This window comes from Crinia signifera, chromosome 5 (assembly GCF_055691185.1).
Source record: "Crinia signifera chromosome 5, ASM5569118v1, whole genome shotgun sequence".
In the NCBI taxonomy this organism is placed as follows: domain Eukaryota; kingdom Metazoa; phylum Chordata; class Amphibia; order Anura; family Myobatrachidae; genus Crinia; species Crinia signifera.
Window position 1 is genome coordinate 156,911,888 of NC_139221.1, and position 25,229 is coordinate 156,937,116.

General features: G+C 43.7%; 1 protein-coding gene across 4 annotated transcripts in view; it reads right to left on the bottom strand.

The window, feature by feature from the left end:
• SLC12A7 (solute carrier family 12 member 7) overlaps nt 1-25,229 on the bottom strand; it is a 267,868-nt gene that overhangs the window by 144,553 nt on the left and 98,086 nt on the right. Inside the window, exon 1 of one of the 4 annotated variants that reach the window (XM_083188160.1) lies at nt 234-347. The exons of the other annotated variants lie outside the window; for them this stretch is intronic. Within the exon in view, the coding sequence (XP_083044286.1) occupies nt 234-273 (40 nt within the window). The 5' untranslated portion in view covers nt 274-347. Of the gene's footprint in view, nt 1-233; nt 348-25,229 lie in introns of those variants that run through there. 4 annotated transcript variants of the gene reach the window in all.

Sequence of the window (25,229 nt, forward strand, 5' to 3'; positions counted from 1 at the left end):
AACAGATGATACCAGCACTGCATTTAGCAATCCACTCAACTCTCTGAAATTAAATGGGCAAATAATTAAACAAAATAAAAGTTCCATATTATAGCAACAACATTTCCTTTTCAGAAAAAGACAGTAGCAGCAACCTTTGATCAAAGGTTTTCTAAGCACATGCCAAGAGGAATAAAGACAAAATAACAACCAAATAAAACATGGAAAAAAAAAACAGTTATGTTTAAACCTACCAGTGCTTGGACCACTTTCTGTATAATCCAAAATGTTCATTTTACAATATTAGTAGCTATCCAGGTAAGAATGCATGGCAAAAATCACAAGGCAGTAAACCGTTTCCCAATCCGTTCCGTTAATGCCTGTTTCTCAGTAGCAACCAAACTACACTAAGAAAAGTCATCCGGCTTCCCAGGGTTTACACTGCACCTATGACACACAGCCAAGCAGCACAGCAAAAGCAATAGACTCTGACAGTCTTAAGCCTAGGGATCTTTATCAGTAATAAGTGGTGCAGGGTCTCAAGGGGAGCATCAACAAGTATCTTAAAGAGGTTTTATCTAAACACTTCTTTAACTTATTACTGAACATTAATATATAATTTAACCCTATAATAAATAAAAACTATTGTTATTAAAGTTATAGTAAGGGCTGCAATCTACAAAATTTGCACTCTCCTACACTCAAAATAAGGACTGTGCATCATGAAGGAGGTGCTACTTTGTGGGGTAATTGAATGGCATATTCAATTACCCCACAAAGTAGCACAATCTTATTCACATTATACCACATGCCTCATAGTTCATATTATACCACATTATACCTGGATCACATTTAAAAAGGGGGACGTTTAAGACAGCGGAGAGAGGAGCTGCACTGAAGACTGAAGTGCCTTCAATGACACTGCCTTGGCCTGCCACTGCCTGTCTGTCATATGGATTAACAGGTACAGCAGGGAACAGTGTTGTAAGTTGGGGCCTGAGAAGATCAGTATTTGCACCGGAGACTGAAAAGCCACACTTCACACTGTTGGCGATCATATCCTGTCATACAGGCAAATTGGTAGCAACAGCTGACAGCAGCTGGGTAGCAGAGCAGGAAGAGCGCCTCTCAAGTCCAGTGTGTTGCACTGGCTCTCATTGGGATATATAGGGGGGTATTCAATCTAGGATCACGGCTGTTGATCCCTGCTGACAGCCGTGATTCTGGCCCATTTGCGGTCAGCTCGACAGGGGAGATGGCCGCGAAAATGGGAGTGGATTGGCGATCTGCGGTTGGGATCGCGCCAATCCACGGCCGTTATCGGCAGAATGGGCCGGACAGCTTCTAAAGTCGGGCCCATTCTGCAATGTTCCCACTTCAATACGGTTGCTAAAGACAGCAATGAATAGGGAGCCGCCGCTATTTCCCCCGTCGGAAATAGCGGCAGCACAATGAATACCCCCCATAGTGTCCCCAGTTCAAATTATAGGGGGTCATTCTGGTTGTTTAGCTAAGCAAGAGTAATTCGCTGCTTAGTGAGCCTTCTAACGCTGCCCGCCACCCAGTGAATAACCTCGCTGTTTTGCGAATGGATATGTTGCATAAACATCCATTTACAGGGTAGCGTGCAGGGACAAAATCATTCTATGGTCTGCTCGCAAATCTAATTACCTTGGGCTGACTGAGACTTGCAGTGTCTGGGTCTGAGAACTGGGTGGGTGGCTGAGGTCCTGTGACTTCAGCCGTCCACCCCCGGCAGGCAAGTGCACTTTAGGAGGAGTTAGTGGGGCCTTGAAAAAGGTCTGAAGGCATACCGAAACGTCGGCCCATGGCCCACTTTCATGCACAGATCACTTTAATGTTTGTTGATATGGAGGAATGCTCCTTTAAATACTTAAATTTGCAAACAAAGTCCGGTGAGTGGTCTCATTTATTTCACTCATAGAAACATAATTTGACGGCAGATAAGAACCGCTTGGCCCATCTATTCTCTCCCTTTTTTTAAACATGTTACCTCAAACCATATTTGATCCTTATTTTTTTTGTAAGGATATCAATATGCCTATCCCAAACAGGTTTAAATTGTACTACTGTATTTGTCTCTACCACCTCTGATGGGAGGCTATTCCACTTAAGTACTACTCTTTCTGTGTAATTCTTCCTCAAATTTCCCCTGAATCTTCCTCCCTCCAGTTTCAGTGCATGTCCTCGTGTTCTGTTGCTCCTCTTCCTGTGAAGAATGTCTCCCACCTGTACCTTGTTAAAACCATTCATATATTTGAACATTTCTATCATTTCCCTTCTCTGCTCTAAACTATACATATGAAGATCTTTTAGTCTTTCCTGGTACGTTTTGTGATGTAGGCCATGCACCATTTTAGTTGCCCTTCTTTGTACAGTCTCTAATGTATTTCTATCCTTCTGGAAATATGGCTTCCAGAACTGAACACAATACTCTAGATGAGGTCAAACCAATGACCCATACAGTGGCATTATCACTTATTTCTCTATCATGCAGCAGGAGACACTGGAGTTACATCAGGTTTAGAGCTGGGAATGCTGGGAGCTAGGCACTACTAATTTGTTTCAGGGCAAGGCTGGCTCCTCCCCTCTAAGACCCATCAGACCAGTTAGAAAATTGTGCCACGGGAGCTGGTCACAGTTTTAAACTGTTCCTGAAGATTATTTCTACAATAGAGAAAGGAACCCTTCCCTGCTTCAGCAAAAGCGTGGGTCCGGGTATCCTGCGCACTTGGTTTAACCAAGCAGTCTGTCAGAGCCTCATTAAAAGGCGTCTGCCAGACTTCAGTGTACGAACATGCTCCTTATAATGAGATGGAGGAAGGAGAATGGGAAGAGGTCCAGGAGGTTCTTCCGAAACCTGAGCCTGAACCTACCCATATGGGGGTTGAAGCTCTTATTTTAGCGGTGAAACAGGTCTTAAAATTACCAGAAGATCCTGCACCAGAGCCACAAGAGTTAGACCTTTTTGGACACACAAAGAAATCCTCTATAGTTTACCCTTGTCCAAACCAAGAAAAACTGGTAGTGGCATGGATACAGCCGGACACACGCTTCCAGATTCCGAAACGTTTTCCATCAGTATACCCTTTTGAGGTTTCTGCCTTACGTAAATGGGAGACCCCTCCTCCAGTGGACGCATCGGTGTCCAGACTGTCTTAGAAAACTACACTGCCGGTCCCAGGAGCATGTACTCGAAAGGACCCGTCTGACCGCAAGTTAGAGTCTACCCTTAAAACTATTTACGTAGCGGCAGGGGCTCAACTTAGACCTGCCATTGTTTCCGCCTGGGTAAACAAGGCCAATGCCAAGTGGGCGGATATGATTATGGAAGGCTTGGATTCAGGTATGTCTCCAGAAGAGATTAGGCAACTGGCAGAACATATAAAAGGAATCTGCCACCTATTTGGGCGATGCGGCAAAAGATATCTCTTTTATATCCGCACGCATTTCAGCCAACGCAGTATCCGCCAGGCGGGCGTTGTGGCTCCGCTCATGGCAGGCGGATGCAGAATCAAAACGGGCAGTTGAGGGTTTGCCGTTTACAGGAGAGGTAATTTTGGCCCTGAATTAGATAAATGGATAGCTCAAGCAACTGGTGGAAAATCTGCCTTTTTACCATCAGCACCACCGCCGGCCAGGCGTCAATACACGGGGCCGTCTTTTCAGTCTTTCCACTCATTTCGCCCACAACATTCCTTTCGAGGTAGGGGGCGCAGTTTTCAATCCACCAGAGGTACACGTGCCAGAGGTCGACCATAGGCCACCGCTACCTGCCCAGAGCCAATGCAAACACAGAAACCAGTGGCATGACAATTTGCCAGCTTTCTTAGGAGAGTCGCAGGTGGGGGCTCAGGTGCTGGATTTCAGAACCCAGTGGTTCTCTCTAACAGAGGACTCTTGGATTCGCAGTCTCATTTCAGAGGGATACCGGATTAAATTTGATTTCCCTCCCCCCACTCGATTCTTCACCACAGCTCTCCCTATTGCGCAGGACAAGTGATCTGCTCTTCAGGGAGCAGTAGAGACCTTGCTGGCATCCCAGGTATCATTCCAGTTCCTTCCATCCAAAAGGAACCAGGGTTACTACTCCAATCTCTTTGTAGTACCCAAACCGGACGGGTCAGTTCGACCCATCTTAAATCTCAAATCTCTCAATCTGATGGTTTCTTATCAGCCCTTCAAGATGGAGTCTATTCACTCAGTCATAGAATCCTTGGAACACTACAAGTTCATGCTCTCGTTAGACATCAAGGATGCTTATCTCCACATTCCGATATGGAAATCTCACCAGGCTTACCTACGCTTTGCTATAGGGAAAGACCATTTTCAGTTCAGGGCCCTGCCGTTCGGCTTATCGTCGGTGCCCAGGGTCTTTACAAAGACACTGTTGATCATTGTAGCGTACCTCCGGAACCAAGGGGTCACTATAATACCGTACTTAGACGATTTACTCGTTAAGGCTCCTTCCCCATCCTTATTGGAGGAACATGCCCTGCTGACAGTCCAGACTCTCCCCAGGTTGGGCTGGATCATCAACTTCAAGAAGTCCTCGCTCAGACCAGCACAGAGGATTCTGTTTCTGGGACTCTGGCTGGACACAAGGGAACAGAGTACGACAAGATCAGTGACATCCAGAGGATCATTCGCAAGATTCTGAGTCACCGTCGGGTCCAGTTACACTTGTGTGTACAGCTTCTAGGAAAGATGGTGGCAGCCTTCCCCGCTCTAACATGGGGACGGTTCAACTCTCGACCTTTTCAACTGGACCTACTGAAGAAGGGAGCGGGGTCACATCTGTTTCTACACAGACTGATCCAGTTATCCACTCAAGCTCGCCATGCCTTACTTTGGTGGCTTCACACCGACCACCTAAGACAGGGGCGCCGATTTGCAATATGGGACTGGGTCCTAATAACAACGGATGCCAGTTTCCGTGGATGGGGCGCGGTGGTACTCAGCATTCGACTTCAAGGACGATGGAGTGTGAAGGAGAGTCTATTGTCCATCAACGTGTTGGAACTGAGGGCAATCTACAATGCCTTACTCGCAGCACAGGATCTCATTCAAGGGAAATCAGTAAAGATTCAGTCGGACCACGTGACAGCAGTGGCGTACGTGAACAGACAGGGAGGCACGAAAAGCAGACAAGCCATGACAGAGGTCTCCAGAATTCTGCATTGGGCAGAAAGTTGGCAGGTAAATCTGGTCACCATCTTCATTCCGAGAGTAGAAAATCTAGAAGCCGACTTTCTCAGTCGGGAGGACCTACACCCGGAATAGTGGTCACTTCATCCTGAGGTGTTTCTGGAACTCACGGATCGATGGGGAACTCCCGAAGTCGACCTAATGGCTTCAAGAAGAAATCACCTGCTACCAAGATATGTAGCCCGAACGAGGGATCCACAAGCCATAGCGACCGATGCCTTGGCAATTCCGTGGACATTCCACTTTGTGTATCTATTCCCCCCTCTGCCATTACTGGGGCAGGTGCTAAAGAAGCTGAAGAGAGAATCGGTCCAGGCGATTCTCATCGCCCCATTTTGGCCGCGGAGAAGTTGGTTCTCCGACATCCAACAGCTTCTAGCGGACGAACCATTCCCTTTGCCGCAGAGGCACGATCTACTACTACAAGGACCGTTCCAACATCAGCACCTAGCCTCTCTTCATTTGACGGCGTGGCTATTGAATCCGAAGTACTGAGGGCAAAGGGGATTCCAAAAGCCGTCATCCCCACGATGTTAAGAGCGCGTAAGCCAGCCTCAGCGGCTCACTATCACCGCATCTGGAGATCCTACGTGGAGTGGTGCACAGTCTAGGGGTGGCCATTTCGTGTCTTTAAATTATCCAGACTTTTATTGTTCCTTCAGAAGGGTCTGGACGGTGGCCTCCGCTTGGGGTTACTTAAAGTACAGATTTCTGCACTGTCTATACTTTTCCAGAGGAGGCTGGCCCTCATTCCTGAGATTCAAACGTTTCTCCAAGGTGTTCTTAGGATTCAGCCTCCCTTTGTTCCACCGGCCCCTCCTTGGGACCTTAACTTAGTCCTGGCTTTTCTCCAATCAGATACATTTGAGCCTCTGGAAGGAGTGGGCTTAAAATTTCTTGTCTGGAAAACAGTACTCCTTCTCGCTTTGGCATCCGCACGTCGAGTATCCGAACTGAGTGCACTATCTTGCAAGGCTCCGTACCTAGTTTTCCATGAGGACAGAGCAGAATTAAGGACTCATCCGTCCTTTCTACCTAAGGTCGTTTCCTCTTACCACATTAATCAACCTATCGTGGTCCCTTCTTTTCAGGGAGCTCCTTAGTCTCAGTCTTCCTTAGACGTAGTCAGAGCTTTAAAGATTTATGTAAAAAGAACCGCATCTATTAGGAAGTCAGATTGCCTGTTTGTTTTATATGATGCCTTTCGCAGGGGATGGCCGGCGTCAAAACAAACATTGGCCAGGTGGATTCGTTTGACCATTCGTCAAGCGTATATTCACGCAGGCAAGACGCCCCCTTCGGTTTTGACGGCTCTTTTAACCAGGTCAGTAAGCACGTCTTGGGCTGCCAGGCGGGGGGCTTCGGCTTCTCAGCTTTGCAGAGCAGCCACATGGTCATTTGTTCGCTTTTACCAATTTGATACTTTTGCGGCACCGGCGATAAACTTCTTTCGTTTGGTGTTGCAGGATCCCCAGAGCTCTCCCTCCCGGGGCATGGTCTTTGGAACCTCCCCGATGTAACTCCAGTGTCTCCTGCTGCATGATAGAGAAAAGTGGATTTTGGTACTCACCGATAAATCCATTTCTCTGAATCAGCAGGAGACACTGGATGCCCTCCCAGCTCATGGATCCTGCTCGTTGTGGGGCCGGTTCAGGCCCGGTTCTGTTCATTCGGTTCTATATGTTTGTTGCATGCAAGTTGTTATACTTATGTTTTTTTGTCACCATCTCCTCTAGTAGGACAATTTCCTAACTGGGGGTCTGATGGGTCTTAGAGGGGAGGAGCCAGCCTGCCCTGAAACAAATTAGTAGTGCCTAGCTCCCAGCATTCCCAGCTCTAAACCCGATGTAACTCCAGTGTCTCCTGCTGATTCAGAGAAATGGATTTATCGGTGAGTACCAAAATCCTCTTTTCTTTCTACTGCCGATACCTCTCCCTATGCAACCAAGCATCTGACTTGCCTTCTTCATTGCCCAGTCATCAACCTCCAGAAAAAAAAACAATGATACAAGGATCGTACAAATGCGGAGGATGTAAAGCATGTCAACACTGAGATTACAGATAAATGCAACAGAAAACATCTAATAAGAGATTACATCAATTGCAAAACTGGTGTAGTATATTGTATTATTTGTCCTTGTGACCGGAATGACCACAAGGCCTCTAAAACAGAGGATTTTAGAACATGTGGGTACAGTGAGAAATTCCAAAAAGGATATTGGTAAAGTCAAACAACGAACAACAGTGGCAAAACATTTTCATGACCATCACCATGGAGATCCTCAGTTGTTGAGAGCATTTGGTATTGAAAAACAGGTCACTTAGGGATAAGAGGAGGTAACATCAAATCAGGAATTATTAAAAAGAGAAAGTTTTTGGACATTCACCCTAGGAGGCTTGCAACCCTCTGGAATGAATGAACATATTAATCATGGTGCCTTTCTATAGAGCACGGATTGCCAACCTTTATACCTTGTGGCACACTAAATAAGATTTTAAAATCACCAAGGCACACCATGAGATCCCCACAGGGCAAAACACATTGGCCCCCACAGAAAAAAAAAAACACAACCAAATCTATTGGCCCTCTTCTAAAAAAACAATCACACTGGTCCCCACAGTTAACAAAAATAAAATACATTGGCCCTTTATATGAAAAGAAGAGACCAGTAAATAGCAGTTAAACTGGTGGTGGCTGTAAACTGGTTTGGGCATCTCTAGATCTGGGGGCACACTTGATAACAGCTCAAGGCACACTAGTGTGCCATGGCACAGTGGTTGAAAAACACTGCTATAGAGGAATAGAATTACAGCAATTCCTATAAATATCTAAGAATACGAGATCTCTGGTACTTGTTTCCTAGCACGGCGCCCATCGCATACCATTACATAAGGTATGTGATGGTATGCGATGATCGGGCAAATTAGCCGTATTGTACAATTAAATATTGACCAGCATCGCATGTACAACCCTGATGGGTGCTTACAATGTTAAATGCACCCCCATTGTCCACGCCACCCCCAATATCAACACCGAGGGCGGCGAGGGTACGCGTCCTCCGACCTTTTCATACCCCCACTATCCAGGTCGGTGTGTAGTTGATTGTAGATAGTGTGGCGAGCGCAGCGAGCCCCGCGGAATACATGTTAAGTCATCCACGTCCGCTCGCCACGCTTCGGGCTCGGGGGCTCGCTGCGCTCGCCACACTATCTACAATCAACTCCAAGCCGACGTGGATAGTGGGGGTATGAAAAGGTCGGAGGACGCGTACCGCCGCCCCTCGCGGGCTCGCTACGCATGCCACGCTTCGGGTTGACGTTGATAGTGGGGGTGGCATTAACAATGGGGGTGCATTTAACATTGTAAGCAGCCATCTGGGTGCTTGTACAATTAAAAATCGCATCGCATGCCACTATATTGTACGCGATGCGATGAGATGTATAAGATACTGTAAGATCAAAATTGTGGACGCCGTGCTAGGAAACAAGTACCAATAATTTTTCTTTCATAATAGTACATTAAAATAAGTTATTTCACACTTAATAAAATATTTCAGTAATTATAAATATATCACCTAGAATAGGCATTAACTTATTAATATTCACATGGTATAGCTATTAATGGTTACCATTATAAAGAAATAATGGTTAAATATTTATTGTATAAGAGATCTATCAAGTTCACTCACAAATTAATTTTAGTAATTATTTACTTGGATACACCAATGTACCACTAACTCACGAATAATATTGATAAATTCATATTAGATTATGGAATCTATACCTGCAAAAATGCGGTAATAAATTCTGCATATTCATATCAAACATATTAAAAACTGATAGCAGAGATAACATCTAATTTTGCGTAAGTTATAATTATAAAATAATTATACACATACAAAAAACTGATTCATCAAATAGTCATTCTAGAGAAGACATCAAATAAAACAAATGTATGGGCAAGGCTCCTATTAGATGATAGACCTGTCAATCAATAGAACCAATAAGATAGGCAGAAGGAAACAACGGATTTCAGCCCAGCCACACATTGGGCGATGATTAGGGTGGCCAATCCCGGGATCGGGATCGGCGGGATCCCGGGATTTGGCCCCCAAAACGCCGGGATTTCAATCCCGGGATTGGAATTTCCAATCCCGGGATTTCGGGATTAAACTGCGCATGCGCAGTTTAATGCCGGGCAGCGTCTGAGCACTCAGACGCTGCCCGGCTTCTCCCATACCCCGCAGTGCGCAGCGTGACGAGGTCACACTGCGAGGTCACGCTGCGCAGGGCACAGCCGCACGTCCACGGCTGCCCGCCCGCCCAGCGCTCCCGGCCACCTGCCCGCCCACCCACCCAGCGCTGACGGCCGGCAGCACTCACGGCCGGACACCCGCCCGCTCACCCACTCAGCGCTCACGGGGACCCAGCGGCAGCGGTCCCTGCCACCCACCCGCCCACCTAGTGGTCCCTGCCACACACCCGCCCTCCCACCCAGCGCTCCCTGCCACCCGGCGCTCCCTGCCATCCACCCGCCCTCCCACCCGGCGGTCCCTGCCATCCACCCGCCCACCCTCCCACCCGGCGGTCCCTGCCACCCGGCGGTCCCTCCCACCCGGCGGTCCCTGCCACCCACCCGCCCTCCCACCCGGCGGTCCCTGCCACCCACCCAGCGCTCGGGCGGCCAGGGTGTTTTTTATTATTAGGGAAGCCAATCCCGGGATCCAGGGAATCCCGGGATTGAGCATTTTTCAATCCCGAATCCCGGGATTGAAAAAATGCCCCGGGATTGGCATCCCTAGCGATGATCACTTCACTCCCAAGGTTTGATTGGAGACTCATAATAATAAAAAACCTTTAAAATCCGACAGTCGGGTTGGACTAAGATTAAGCTCTAATGCGAAATGTACGTCAAGACGAAGGGGGGACATGGTGCACATGGTTCACGTGACCGGTCATACCCGCTAGTTGCTGACTGTTGTACATGTGTGCTAATACCAAGCTGTACCTGTACCAGGGCAGTACGGATGGTGTAATGGTTAGCATTACTACCTCACAGCACTGAGGTCATGGGTTCAATTCCCGCAATGGCTCTAACTGTGTGGAGTTTGTATATTCTCCCCGTACTTGCGAGGGTTTCCTCCGGGTACTCCGATTTCCTCCCATAAGCCAAAAATATACTGGTCGACTAATTGACTCCCAACAAAATTAACCCTAGTATGTCTGTGTGCGTGTACATGTGGTAGGGAATATAGATTGTAAGCTCCACTAAGGCAGGGACAGATGTGAATGTTCAAATATTCTCTGTAAAGTGCTGCGCAATATGTATGCTCTATATAAGAAACTGCTAATAAATACATAATAATAAATGTTATATCTGTGCTGCGCACAAGCTGTCCCTGCTGGGTTCAATTGAATTGTACTACCCAAATTTGATGGGCATGATAGATACAGTCCGGCAGCTACTGAATGAACGGCAACTTCAATAGCTGCTAAGTGCAGTAACACGCACTGAGACACTGCACTCTTGAATGTACTTCTCAAAATTGGTGACTCGACCACAAAGAAAATATATGATATATGGGTGATTAAGGAAGATATTCAATATGTTGAAGTCTTTGGTACAAAAGATTAAGTGATTGCCAAATCACTTAAGCAGGCGATTTCAGCGGGATAATATTTGCCGTATGCAGCAATATTATTAAGCCACGATATAATAGTGAGTGGCACAGGAGATTTATCTCTTAATAATAAGATACTATATGCTGCACAATCAATCACTTTTAATATGATAGGTTCTACTATTGACCTATAATATATTGTCCACAGCATAAGCTCCTATAATGGACTAAATACACTTATGCGAATTGTGGTACACATAAATGTATCAATTTTAAAAGTATCGATAAAAACTATATTAAAAAATCTCTCTCAACCAGAGATTCATTCTAAATAATCATCTGACTGATCTATTTGGCATAATCAGCAATTGACCAATATATACTATAATAAGTAATTGCTGACAGTCTGAGGCACGTGTTTTGTTACGTTTAAGAAACATAGTTGCATAGAACGGATATCTAACTGCAACATATTAACAGAGTAACAATAATCTGAGAAGTTTCTCAGAGTCAGATATACAACTGCCACGCCATATTATTGAGGTGGAATTAAACATACATGAAATTCATGCATGCAGTGTCATTACAGTTATACGATTTTTGATAACACAAAAGTCCTTAGACTGAAATAAAAACACATACAACGGACAGCCCTATTTTAAATTTATTATCACTTTCTAATACACAGGTTTTGCACTCACAAATAATTTTAATTATTTTTCGCAGTTATTAATTTAATAATCAATAAAAAAGTTAAATTTTAATATTTTTATCTTGGGACACTATATGGAAAAACTAAAAAAAAATGAATGCTGAACAAGACAAATGAGTCAGCCTTGAGTGCTCCTTGTAGGAATTATTTTTCTTCTTTTTTCTTTAGAACATACAATTATACAGATTTCTGGGAAGCACCTCCCTATATATACAGAATTCTAATTAATGGTAATATATTACATATATGGATCATCTGACAATTCTGATACATAATTGACTGTGTGGATTAATTCTTTGTCCAAGTTTATTTAACAGTCTGCGATGTGGGACAGTGTCAAAAGCCTTACTAAAGTCTGGATAAGCTACATCTACAGCCCCACCTTGATGTATTACTTTAGTCACCCAGTCAAAAAAGTAAATAAGATTTGTTTGACATGATCTTCCCCCAGTAAACCCATGCTGTTTTGGATCCTGTAAATTGCTGGTTTTGAGATATTCTGCAACTCTTTGTTTTAAGAGTGTTTCCATGAATTTCCCTACTACTGATGTAAAGCTCAATGGTCGATAGTTGTTTACATCTTCCTTGCTTCTACTTTTGTGCAGTGGGACTACATTCACTGTTTTCCAGGCCACTGGGATTACACCAGTAGCTAGTGACTGGTTGATACATATTCCAGAACGCTTTACAGAGATTATTCAACAGTCACATCAGTCCTTGCCCCTGAAGAGCTAACACACACATAGGGTGTTTTTTGGAATCCATTTAAGTTACCAGTACATTTTATGAGGGAATGAGGGAGGAAACCCAAACAAGCACAGGGATAAATATACAGTCTCCACACAGTTAGGGCCACCATTGGGGACCCACAACCTCAGTGTTGTGAGGCAGTAATGCTAACATTACATTATTTCAAGCACTAATATAGAAAGTTTTAAATAAGATCCTGTGCATTTCAATAATAATCATGTAGCAGACACCAAAAAGCTGTGCATTCCCTTCAAAACAAGTAGGCCAAGAGATATAATGGATTTGTACTGTATTAAGGCCAATACAAGTTGCGCAATATCAGGGCTATTTCTACGCAAACTGACTAGGCCGCTTAAAAATTAAGCACGTCGCTCTATGTGTATACACCCCGGCGACGTAGATGCACGGTCTCTTGTGCTGCTATCGCCTGACTGGATCTTGACTGCATGCAGTCAAAATCTAGTCAAATCACCAGCATTCTCACCAGAGGAACCAGGTCAGCACAGATCTCTCAACACACATCGCTATTGCATGTGTGTCAGCAAGTGTGTAGAGCTATCTGCGCTTAAGCACATCACTCAGCATGGGGTTCCCAGCGTCCCGTGTGTATGGGGCTTTACTCTTTATTAAAGTCTCTGTATAAAAGATGAAACTCATCATAGCCTTGTTGATGTTTATAATCTAATTATGAGGATAACTCCTTTATGACACAATAGGATTATAGCAGTGATTACTGTGTATTTGCAAACACTGATGTCTAAGAACATGAAAAGGATTATTTGTATAACTTTTGAACACCAGATATATAGGGGGTGAATTTACTAAATTGGGAGTTCCATCTAACCTCCCTCTTTATATTCATACCTACTTATCAATCTTCTATTCAACGCTGCTATACTTTGATGAAATTACTGGAAATGCATATGATGTTTTATTTTTGTTTGTTTGTTATATCATATGAAAAATTCTATAAAATATACTTTTATTTTAAATAAGAAAAAATTGGGAGTTCCATTGAAGATGGGATGTTGCCCAAAACAACCAATCAGATTCTACCTATTATATTCTAGAAGGAGCTAAATAAAATGTAAAATCTGATTGGTTGCCAAGGGCAACATCCCATATTCAATAGAACTCCCATCTTAGTCAATTTAACCCTTAAAAGGACTATATGCCTGCACAGACTGAATGCCAATATTTTTCTTTGCTTCAAATTGTATGAACTAGGTTGTAACTTCTATCATGCCTGGTATGTTTTTTTGCCTTACTGGATCATAGATAAATTACATAATTTTCCATTCCACCACATCCCAAAGGTGATCAAAGGGTTGAGTACAGTGGATTTATTATTATGCTTATGAAAACCAGCTTAAAAAGGAAATTTGTATTGCACAATGGAGTACAGTACAATACTGCTGGAAGTAGCCATTACAGCCTGGTCATAAATGGGTTAACATGATCGACAACAATATTCAAGTAGGCTTCACAATTAAACAATGCCCAATTATTAAACAATTATTGTAGCAGTACATTATAAACAAATAAAATACAAAATATGGATATAAAAACTATTTTTATGTACATTGTGGCAGTCGCCATGGGTTGCGGAAATTCCTCAATGTCACGTGCCCTGGCTTAACTGTGCTCACGGTCCTTAAGCAAAGGGAATATATGTTCTTAAAAATTGTATGTAAACTGTTCAACGTCAAAAACTAAAAATTACATGTTGAAAATCTAGGGAATGTAAAAGAATAAAAGCCTTAAAAGAATAGGGGAAAGGACTTCAACTTCAAGGTGTGTGAAAGGGAGCGTAAGCGAGTAAGGAGCGATAGACATGGACATTGTAAAGGTGATACACCTCTAAAGATGCAACCCACCCCCACCCCACAAAAGCTATTAGAATTGCTGCAACCTCCAAATTGAAGCACCACCATCCCTCTGTAGGTGGGAACAGTGGAAGTACGGAAGCAGAAACACAGGACAGGCCTGAGGCGATTATGAGCAGAAAGTATAATCACAAGGCTGAGGTCACTGTGAGCTTGAACAGAGGGAGCAGGGACACAGAAATCCAGGACATAGGTTACTTCTGCTTTCTGATCAGTTTAATCCAGAGTAAAATGCCATACCAGTGTAAACACAGCAGCATATGCATATTTGTAATGAGTGCAGGTGCACACTCTGTACCCAGATTAATCTTCCCTAGTGTGTCGGCAAGTGTGTCCCTCCTCCTCTGTGCTGCCCTTTCTCCAGTGACATCTTCAGAAAGATGGCACTGCCCAGTGAAAGCAAAGAAGATAATGGGGGGAATTTACTAAAGGAAATTTGTAAAAAAATAAGTGTATTTGTATCCAGAAATACACTTATTTTTGACATTTACTATCCCGAAAATACGGCAATTCGTATTTGTATTGATGTGCTATCAATACGAATAGCCTTATTTTCGGGATTGTAAATGTCAAAAATAAGCGTATTTCTGGATACAAATACACCTATTTTTTACAAATTTCCTTTAGTAAATTTCCCCCACTGTGTCAGAACCTTTGCTCTCTTGTGCATATGCACCATCTTCCAGAATATGATGGCACAGAAGAGGAGGGCCCTTTTTGCCGTACACAGGCCCCATTGGTGTTAATACTCCCCATGCACAGCAGATGTGGGAAAAATGTAATTTAAACATATAAATGCAGCTCTGTTTATGCAGGGAAATATGGTATAATTAGTAAGCCCGCTCGAACCAAATGCTTCGAAAGATAGTCTGCTATTTTGTGATTGCCTCTGTGTTTGTCATGTGTGAGAATGATGTCATTTTACTCACTGCCAACAGTAAAATGTGGAGAAAGCGTTCAATTTGGGGTGAGTTATTTTGTGTCTGTGCAGGGTAAATACTGGCTGCATTATTTTAAAGGGGTGTACACACAAAGCGATCCTTCTAAGTGATTTTGACCACATAGTCAAGGTTAGACAAATCTGCCTATAATATCGTTTAGTAAAAAAAAAAAAAAAAAAAAAGAGTTGCCAGGCAAGAATCGCTGCTATTCACTGCCGAGTGAGATATTCACTAGGCGATCTGCAATGAAATACCAATCAAGTATGTTAATTCTAGCATAGTCAAAATCGCACAGACACGAAATTGCTTAGTCAAAATCGCTAGTGCATTTGGTCAAATCGCTTAGTCAAAATCACTTAGTTAAAGTCCCTCACTAGCTCCGTGTGTACACCCCTTTACACTGCAATTTAGATTTCAGTTTGAACACACCTCACCAAATCTAATGGGGTGCACACACTGAGAACTTTTAACAGGCGATTTTGACTTGATAGTCAAAATCTCCTAGAAGATTAGCCGAAATCTACCTATTTTTATCCTGCTTTCAGACCGCATAACTGGCTTTGACTCTATATTTGACGTTTCCAAAAACGGGTCTGCCAGTTAAAATCCCTTTCACACCGCATCTCTTAAATGGTATATTCCCGTTTACTGCCGTTTTTTTACCTGGCAGACCCGTTTTTGGACACTATTCAAATACAGGGTCTTGCCAGTGCGGTCCCCCCTGGTAATACATATGCCCCGGTGACACACAGCAGACGCTGTTAGTGTTCGGAGACCAGGATCTCCAGTCTGCAGCCCTGTACACAGAGACACCCCCCCCCCCCCGGTACCTGGACAGCCAGACGGCGACTGTGGACAGGGGAGCCAGAATCAGATGCTGCAGCAGGGGAGACTAGACCCCGGTCCAGGGGTGATGATACGGGCTGCAGGGGGCAGGCACTCCTCCAGTCTCCCCAGTGCCGCTGGGGAGACCCCCGGTCTCGTCTCCCCTGCTGCAGCTCCAGGCATGGCCACCGCAGCCCCGCTCCCCCTCTCCCCGCTGCCGGGGATGCTGCTGCCGGACTCACTGACCGAGGCGAGGCGTCGAGGCGACCCGGGGATCCAGCATCCTGCCCCCCATCTTCCGGCCGCACAGACCTGGCGGCGGCCACGACCCGCAGCAGACTCCGCCGCCCAGGGACGGGGTACAGGCTGCGCTGTGCGAGAACTCGGACAACACACAGTGCAGGGTCCCTTCGGGGAATGTAAAATGAGCGGCGGGATCCCTGCGGCGCTAGTTCCCATCCGCCCCAGGGACCCCGACGCTCATTTCACATTCCCCGAAGGGACCCTGCACTGTGTGGCACTGGGGAGACTGGAGGAGTGTCTGCCCCTGCAGCCAGTAACATCACCCCCGGAGCGGGGTCTCGTCTCCCCTGCTACAGCATCTGATCCCGGCTCCCCTGTCCACAGCGAGGCATGCTGGACCAAGCTGCCCAGGTACCAGGGGAGGGGGGGGGGGACCAGTGTGTGGTCCTAAATACCGTTTCAGACCAAAAAATAAAAAATAACAGTTCTGAAACGGGTAGGACCCTGCTTTTTTTACCGTTTCCAAAAACCGTTTTTTGGGAAACGGTAAAATCACTGTGCACCTTTCAGACCGCACAGATTACCGTTTTAAAACGGTTAAAAATCGGCAAAATACCGGTTTTTAAGTGCAGTCTGAAAGGGGCATTAGTCACTATTGTCTAGCAGAAATTGCTAAGCATAGATTGACTGTGCAGGAAAGGCAATTTTGACTAGATCATAGACTATCATTGCTTAGTCAAAATCCCCAGTGTATCTAGGCAAAATCTCTCCCAAAATTGCTTAGTCAAAATCTCCCCGTGTGTACACCCCTTTACTCTCTCTGCATAGATTACATCTGCCCACCTGTAGTGCACATGGTTATGTCCAGTTCAAGAACAAATTTGCCCTGTGATCACGTCTTAATTAGGACCCATGTGTGATTTCAGAGACCGTGATATCAGTCAGTTGTGTTCCATGTATCATATTTTAATGAAAGGCTATTTAAATACATGCGAACATTAATGGGGAAAAAATAAAATAAGGTTGAGACACTGTTCAATAGATTATGGGGCCCATTTAACAGGGATCGCATATACAATGTGATCTGGGTGGTACCTTACCAAACAGGCAATACGATCCTATTGGTAGTATGCATCTCCCTGCACACGCAGGGACAGTGTTCCAAAAGCGATGTGCTCAGATGGGAGCGCTGATCCTGACTGCATTGCCAGTGGGGCAGTGCATTCTGTAACCCATAAGGTACAATGGGCTACTGCCATCGGGCAACACTGCATCCCCCATAGAAACCTATGGGGCATATGGCTGGCGCCGGGAATGACGGGTTTGTATGTTCCCTCCATTGCCGCCACTAAAGGTGGGGAGTACAAAATTGAGAAAAAGTCTGGTGTTTGGATGCAGTAACCAAGACTCTAGACTCTATACAAACAAAAAATGAAAAATACACTTCAGTGCTATCCAACAATAAGGTGAAATCCTTTTTTTTATATTGATTGTAGTCGCAATGAAACTGATATTTTCACGGTGGAACGCAAGGACTCCTACTGACCTCTATAGGGGTCCCTATGTTCACATAAAGGTATCTTTATGTATATCATCTGGAAAAATTCTTCTTCACTACACAAGTTCCTGAGGTATTGAATCACTCCACTACTGACCTGTATATAGGGCCATATTTGCACATAAAGGTATCTTTATGGCGGAGTCCCCAACTTCTGTATCACTCGGTAATCAATTTCCATAAACCATATGCACACCAGAAGCCACGTGGATCAACACTCACCCCAATAAGAGGCCCTATTTTCACCAAAAGGTTTCTTTGGTCTTTTTTTCCTTTCTCCAGTAATAGAGGATGTAATCAACCAAGATGCTCCGTACAAAAGATATTTTATTCCAAGTACATATTCCGAATAAAAGGTAGAAGCTAGCATCAGGTACACAAGCACTTTTTCATACTTTTGCATCCACATGGTAGCAGAGATGATCAAAATAACGGTTCCGGACTCCTTTTTCCATTTAAACCAGTCAATATGTGGGTAGTACAGATAGCGTAATGGTTAGCATTACTGCATCACAGCACTGGAGGTAATGGCTTTGATTCCCACTATGGCTCTAACTGTGTGGAGTTTGTATATTCTCCCCATACTTGCGTGGGTTCCTCCGGGTACTCCGGTTTCCTCCCACAATCCCAAAATATACTGGTAGGTTATTTGGCTCCTAACAAATTAACCCTAGATTGAATGAGTGTGCGTGTACATGTGGTAGAGAATATAGATTGTAAGCTCCACTGGGGCAGGAACTGATGTGAATGTTCAAATATTCTCTGTAAATCGATGCGTAATATGTGTGCGCTTTATAAGAAACTGTTATTAAATAAAGAAATGTTGTTCGTTTGTGCAGAACATGTATGGCTAAATTAGCAATTAATGGCGGTTTGAGTCTACCCATCTTTGAGCATTATTTTTATGCAGTGCAGTTGAGCCCCAATGATTTGACACATGATATAGCGCAGTACAAATATGGTACTTCTTCAAAGGAAGCCATGAGATGATCACCCACCAGATCACTTTGAAGAGGAAGCCAGCCTCCTACTGAATTTATGTAGGTTATTTTTCCATTGCAGATGGAGAAGACTGTCATTTTCAAAAACCACATGAACGTTACAATGGGCACAAACTGGAACAATGGGGGTACCCGGACAATACAGCAGTACACAGCAGAAAGATGTAATGAAAGATTTGTTCCATCCTTTATTACACTGCACAGCATTGCATGTGATATCATTCCGTTGGCCGTGTAGCACGATGTATAGGAAGATATCGCTAATGACCGCGGGATTGGAAAGATTGCCAGTACACACTGAACGATCCAGACAATAAGTTGTTTCAATTCGGCCATAAACAACATGTCAAGGTAATATCACTACCCAACTTTAGAAGATAATCAACTGGAGCAATATTTAAGATTAGTAATGAGTGATAACAAGAATATCACTAGTTACTAAATCTGCCCCTAAATATTCTATATGATTCTATGCTTTTTCTGTTACCCTTCATATTAACCCCATTCAGTGTTGTGCCTGGAAAATGTCCTGGCTCAGCTGCACTGCCGCAGTGAGCTATCCCGGAAAATTTCCGGGCATACCACCAGCAGGAAGGTGTGCACCAGTGATGCCTCCAGCTGTGCACCACTGGCACACCACCTCTAGTGGTAACCTCCCATTGCTCCCCCTCTCCTGTCGCTTCTCCCCTGACCTCTGCGCACCAGCAATCATACGCTGGAGCTCCCCTGATGCAGCCACCATTATCACTGCATCAGTGACCAGGTGGGAAGTCTGCTCAGGGAGGTACAGGGGGATTAAGAGCTTGGGCGCCCGAGTCCCCCCAAACCGTGCCCTGCCACCTGGTCACTGATGTAGTGCGAATGGCTGCAGGGAGCTACGGGGGAATATTATCATGGCGGCGGGGAGCAACAGGAGGGGGGAGTCGGGCTGGATGCTGCCCTTGAAAGGTGAGTATTGCTGGGACAGGACAAACCTGCACTGGCAGCAAATCCCACCACTCAAGGGGTTAAATTTCCCTATTGTACATGTTATTGGATCATATTGCTAGGTTATTAAAATTATTATGGGAAATTGAATACAACCTTTCCAGAAGCCGACAGATGGTGTGCAATGAAGCTATTCAATTGTAGCTCTGTCTGTACCTGTCAGCGCCTGCTGGCAGGTACAGCTTGTGCGAAAGTGACCCATTTACACACTCATCAAGCTCATTAGACAGGAGATCGGGGTGTGATAAACAATTTAATCCCCCCCTCATCAAATAGTTAATTATTATTATTATTATTATTAATAGTTGAAATTATAATACACATTTCACCCAATATGTTCAAATACTTGATTTGTATTGCACTATACATGTTCTCTCATTTTTGTAATTATATTTTTTATGACAAGTATTTAACTAACTAAAGTGATGGGGAAAAAAAAAAATCAATAGAATTTTATTGTCAAATACATACAGATGAGCGCCTCTCATTTGGGCGGGTCCTTTCAAACGACCTTTGAAAAAGCTGAGGACCCGTCATCGAAACGCGCCAGGCACCCCTTACTCTTTTCATCATCCTCTGTGGATTATAATCATACATGGACACCCGAACCAGGACTTGTGGACTTTCTTCTGTGGTTTAAAAGTTTGCCAACAAAGGACCACTAGCAGCTGCCACCACACAGAGGGTACCAACACTCTGCAATACAGGACTAATCCCAAGAATCGTGAGTGTTATATGGAACTGTCCAAGCTCAGTTCCACACATTGCTGTTATAAGTCCATCAAAGGAACGGGGATCCACAATAAGAGGCTACAAGGGGTGTCTATTCCCTATTATACCCAGGATGAGGAGGATATTGGTGTAGCTGGCACCAATGAGAATGTTGACGATAAGGATTCGATGATGGGGTTGTAAGTTTTAGTTGTTTAGAGCATTTTCTCATACAGCCCTCACGGAACTTTACAGACATGAAAACAATGAACATAATACATAGAATTTGGGTAGTACATCAATAGGTAGGTTGCAGAGACATAAAAAGAAAAGTTTGTGAGTAAGCAAAATGCAGGATTGGTTATTTTTAATAATAACTTCTACCAGTTATGTATTCCTCACTAACAAGGTACCAGGTGAGGCAGCCATCGTGGGCACATTGCATAGGATTACTGTTGGTAGAATAGGTTACCCCTAGAAGAAATGACACATCATGGGGTGTTGGTAGTGTAGAGTAAAGTAGAGAGGACGCGATTTGTTTAAATAAGGCAATATTGGAGACAGTTGTTGTCCATGGGAAGAAAAAGCCCATTGTCATGCCTGGGCACAAGACCTAAATCCAGACTACAACGGTCAAGACATATGTAGCCTTTGTAAAGCCATAGTAAGCAGGGGTAAGGATGTCAACCACCTAGAAACTTAGTAACATCCTCCCTTATACGTCACTTGCAGCGTATTCATCAAAAGTCATTGTCAAAATCAGAAACTTTGGCTTACAGCGTAATCAGTCCAGTGACACCTAGCTCCTTTTTATTTGTTGTATTCAAGTGCCAGCAATCCACACCACCAACACCATAACTGTTCTGGTGTTAGACATGCATCCAATATCTACCATTAATGCAGTAGGATTTACAGTTGATTGACGTACTGTGTGCCCGCTCTAGATTCCACTTCACTAGAAACAATCAATTACCAGACTGTACAAGTGACATTTATAAAAAAAAAAAAAGTGTGTCATTAGTGACCTTACTCAGAAATGCCGTTGTACCCACTACTGTCCACTTAACCACCCACATGTGGAGAGGACAAAGTAAGAATAACATGAGTGACGGCAGCAACAACAACAGTAGCAGCTCACAAACAACAACTCATTTATAGGCAGGCTATGCTGAGTATGACCGGTTTGTTTCAGTAAGATAAGAAAGCTGAGAAACTTTTAAAGAACCTGAGGGACATCATTGCACAATGGCTTACCCCACTTGGACTCTCCTGGGGATATGTAATGTTTATTTTGATCCATTACCAGTTATTTATATAGCGCAAACATATTCTGCAGCGCCGTTTAGCAAAGACAATTTGTACTTTCACATAATAGTCACTGCCCCAGTGGAGCTTATGATTTGGATTTCCTTACCACATGTGTTGTACGCAAACACATTAATTGTAGCGATAAATTAAGCAAATTCCAAAAAGTCCCATGTTTTTCTGACACAATATTTTGCAATATGCATATTCCATTTATGTCTTATTTTAGAAGTGTACAATAAATGTATTTTTAGTGAAGACTCATTGGTATAATAGTAGTATTAGTAACATACTGATATAGAGGTAGGAGGGCCCTGCTTGCAAGCTTACAATCATGTAATATATTAGCAGAAAAAAAAGTTTGCAATTTAATATCTGATACAGCATCCCAGGACAGCAGCACCCCTCTCCCACAGTGCTGGATAACTCTCCAGTGTGTCCTAACTCATCAGTAACTCGATTTAAAATTTACAGGAGCTCTCTCACACAGCATTGGAATTATGCAGCCGTACCACTGTACTGGACTTGTGCAGCCGTACCACTGGACTGGACTTGTGGCAGCACAGGACACCAGCATTAGACAGCACAGCACTGCACTTACACAGCAGCGAAGCACAGGACACCACCACAGAACAGGACCAGGATGCCACCCCACGTGCCCAACACCAGACCTCCAATGACAAGGACCCTTCCTCTCAGTTCCCTCTCCAAATCTGTCATGAAGATGGCGGCGGCAGGATGATGACATTTTACCTCGTTCTGAGCGGAGTCTGGGTGGGAATATCCAAACAGTGCTCGGATCGGGGGTGCTTTGCGGTGTTCTGATTCCCAGAATCCAACCCTCCTCATCCCTAATGAACACTATTATACAGTGTACTATATCTATAGTCACGCACTCTGGTGAAGTCCAAAATTCGGAGCCGCATATTTATTTTGCTGTGTGGACCACATAGTTTGTTACACACTTTTGTTTCTCTTTCCATGCCATGATAAATGACCCCCACTATGTCCAAAGCATCTACCCTATGTGATTCCAAAAGCAAAATAGCTACTTAACAAATTGTTTTTGTATTTTTAACATAAAATCTGTATAATTTGCATGTGCCATACTTCTAAGCTGTACTGTATGTACTAACCCTCAGTCAGCAGAATAGTTTTCCAGTGCTGAAAAGATACTAAATAAACTTGTCATTTAATCAGGCTTTGCTCTGATTTTTCTAAGTAGAGGACTTAAGAAGGAAAAAAAAAAAAAAGGAATTATTTTTGCTTCTGGCTAATGAAGTTATAATAATACAGCTGGTTGTGTAAGCCTCTAATTTAGCATGAATGAGCTTCATATTAAACAAAAATAATATTTAATTTATGTATGCCAAAACGCCCAAAGGGAATTCATATACCAGCAAATGCAAACTGTCATAGGGTGCTATGAGGTGTGAACTACTTTGATAAAAGGACTAAATCATCTTTAATTAAATAACATTGCATACCACACATCTGCAGATGCATTTACTTTTTAATGGTATTGAACTTTTGGCAGTACTGTGACATCACTTCCCACCAATGTATAAATGCACACAGGACATTTCTGCACTAGCAGACTAGATGACAGAGGAGTTCTATAAAGGTCCTAAACATTGTAACTAAAGCAGTGGTTCTCAAACTGTGTGCCTAGGCACCCTGGGTGCCTCAGGACACTTGCAGGGGTGCCTTGGGTTGGTAGACCAGGATCAATTCATATTATTTATATAACAGGCAAAACCAGTGCTGGCGGCTGCCAATCATAATATATGTGGACAAACAGGAGCAAATCCTGTCCCTCACCACATAACTATGACATATACACACAATGTACTTAATTTAATATTTTTCTTCTGAATTTCTCAATAAGAAGCATTTGGCCTATGGGTGCCTTGAAAATATTTTGATGCGCCATGATTTAAAAAAGTTTGGGAACCCCTGAACTAAAGGAACAGGTTTAATAGTGATATTCTTGTTACCATTACTTACTCATCTTAAACGGTGCTCCAACCGGGATACGGTCATTGGGTCGCCAGCAAGTTGTTAGACAGTTATTAGGTCGATATGCAGGAAGGTCAACATGGGGTTTTTCACTGTTTTTTTGAGCCGACAGGTGGTATTCCATGCCCTACCATCCACTAGGGGGTGGTAGGAGAACAAAATAGTGTGCTGAGCGTAATGAGGCACCGTGCCCAAAGCATGGTGAGAGCAGCGAGCCATGCGAGGGGACGCGGTGCACTTTTACCTGTGTCCATGTCGACATTCGTATTAAAAAAAAGTGAAAAACCCCATGTCGAGCTAATGACCCTGTCGATCTAACTCATGTCAACCTAGACACACGTAGACCTAAATGCATGTCGATCTAATGACTGTCTAACAACTTGCTGGTGACCAACTGATCCACACCCATCAGCCCTTGTTACATGTTTGAAAAATGACAAGAACAGAGGGTAATTTTTCAAAAACACATGAACGTTACAGTGTGTACACACTGAAACAATGTGTACCCGGACGAAACTGCAATTGACATCCGCGGCACACATCAACATGATGTAATGATTTTACATTGATTTTACATCAATAACGACACTGCAATGCATGAGATATCATCCAGTTGGCCTTGTGGCAAGGCCGATAGGAAGATATTGCTAATGACGGCAGATTGCCCGTACACACTGAATGATCTGGACGATATGTTGGTACAATTAGGATAGAAAAGACATGTTAAGCTAAATCGGACTTCAGTGCCTACCCAGCTTTAGAAGCTAATCAAATGAAGCACCATATTAGATTAGCAGTGAATGATAAACAAGATTATCACTCGTAGCTAAATCTGCCCCTAAGTATTCGGAAATATTATTTGAAGTGCTTACTCTGAAAACACAGGAATATATTGTAACATCATTTAATGTGATGATCTTCCCACGCCCAGCTTCAATATTCTGTTTCTCTGATTAAATATTGTGATATGGAAAAATACTTCCAATGGCTATTTTGACCTCACCAGAAGTTGAATATTTGAAGTCATGCAGAACATTCTGCATAATAGCCTTTTATACTCCCTTTTTTATTCACCATTCATTTCCAAATGACGGTGTTTGACAGTTGATTTAAAAAAGAGCAACAATTACAAATACAGTATATTAGTTTTTAGATATGTGTGCGTCAATCATTGTCATTTCAACCTTTTAAAAACTTATCGGTCTACCTTTTACCCATTAACCTTTTGACCATATCAACCCTTCGGGGCCGGCGAGGGGGTTTTATGGCATGGATGGCTTGTTTTTGGGGAGGATCACCGAAAACAAGCCATCCTTGCCATTTAACCCCCGCATCGGCCCTCACCTTATTCAATGTTCTGGGGAAACCTTGGATTCCCCAAATGGCACGCTGCATTTAACCGCGAGCCTCGCCATTTTGGCAGCCGCACACGCTGTAAAATCCCAGTGAGGTGGAAACGGCG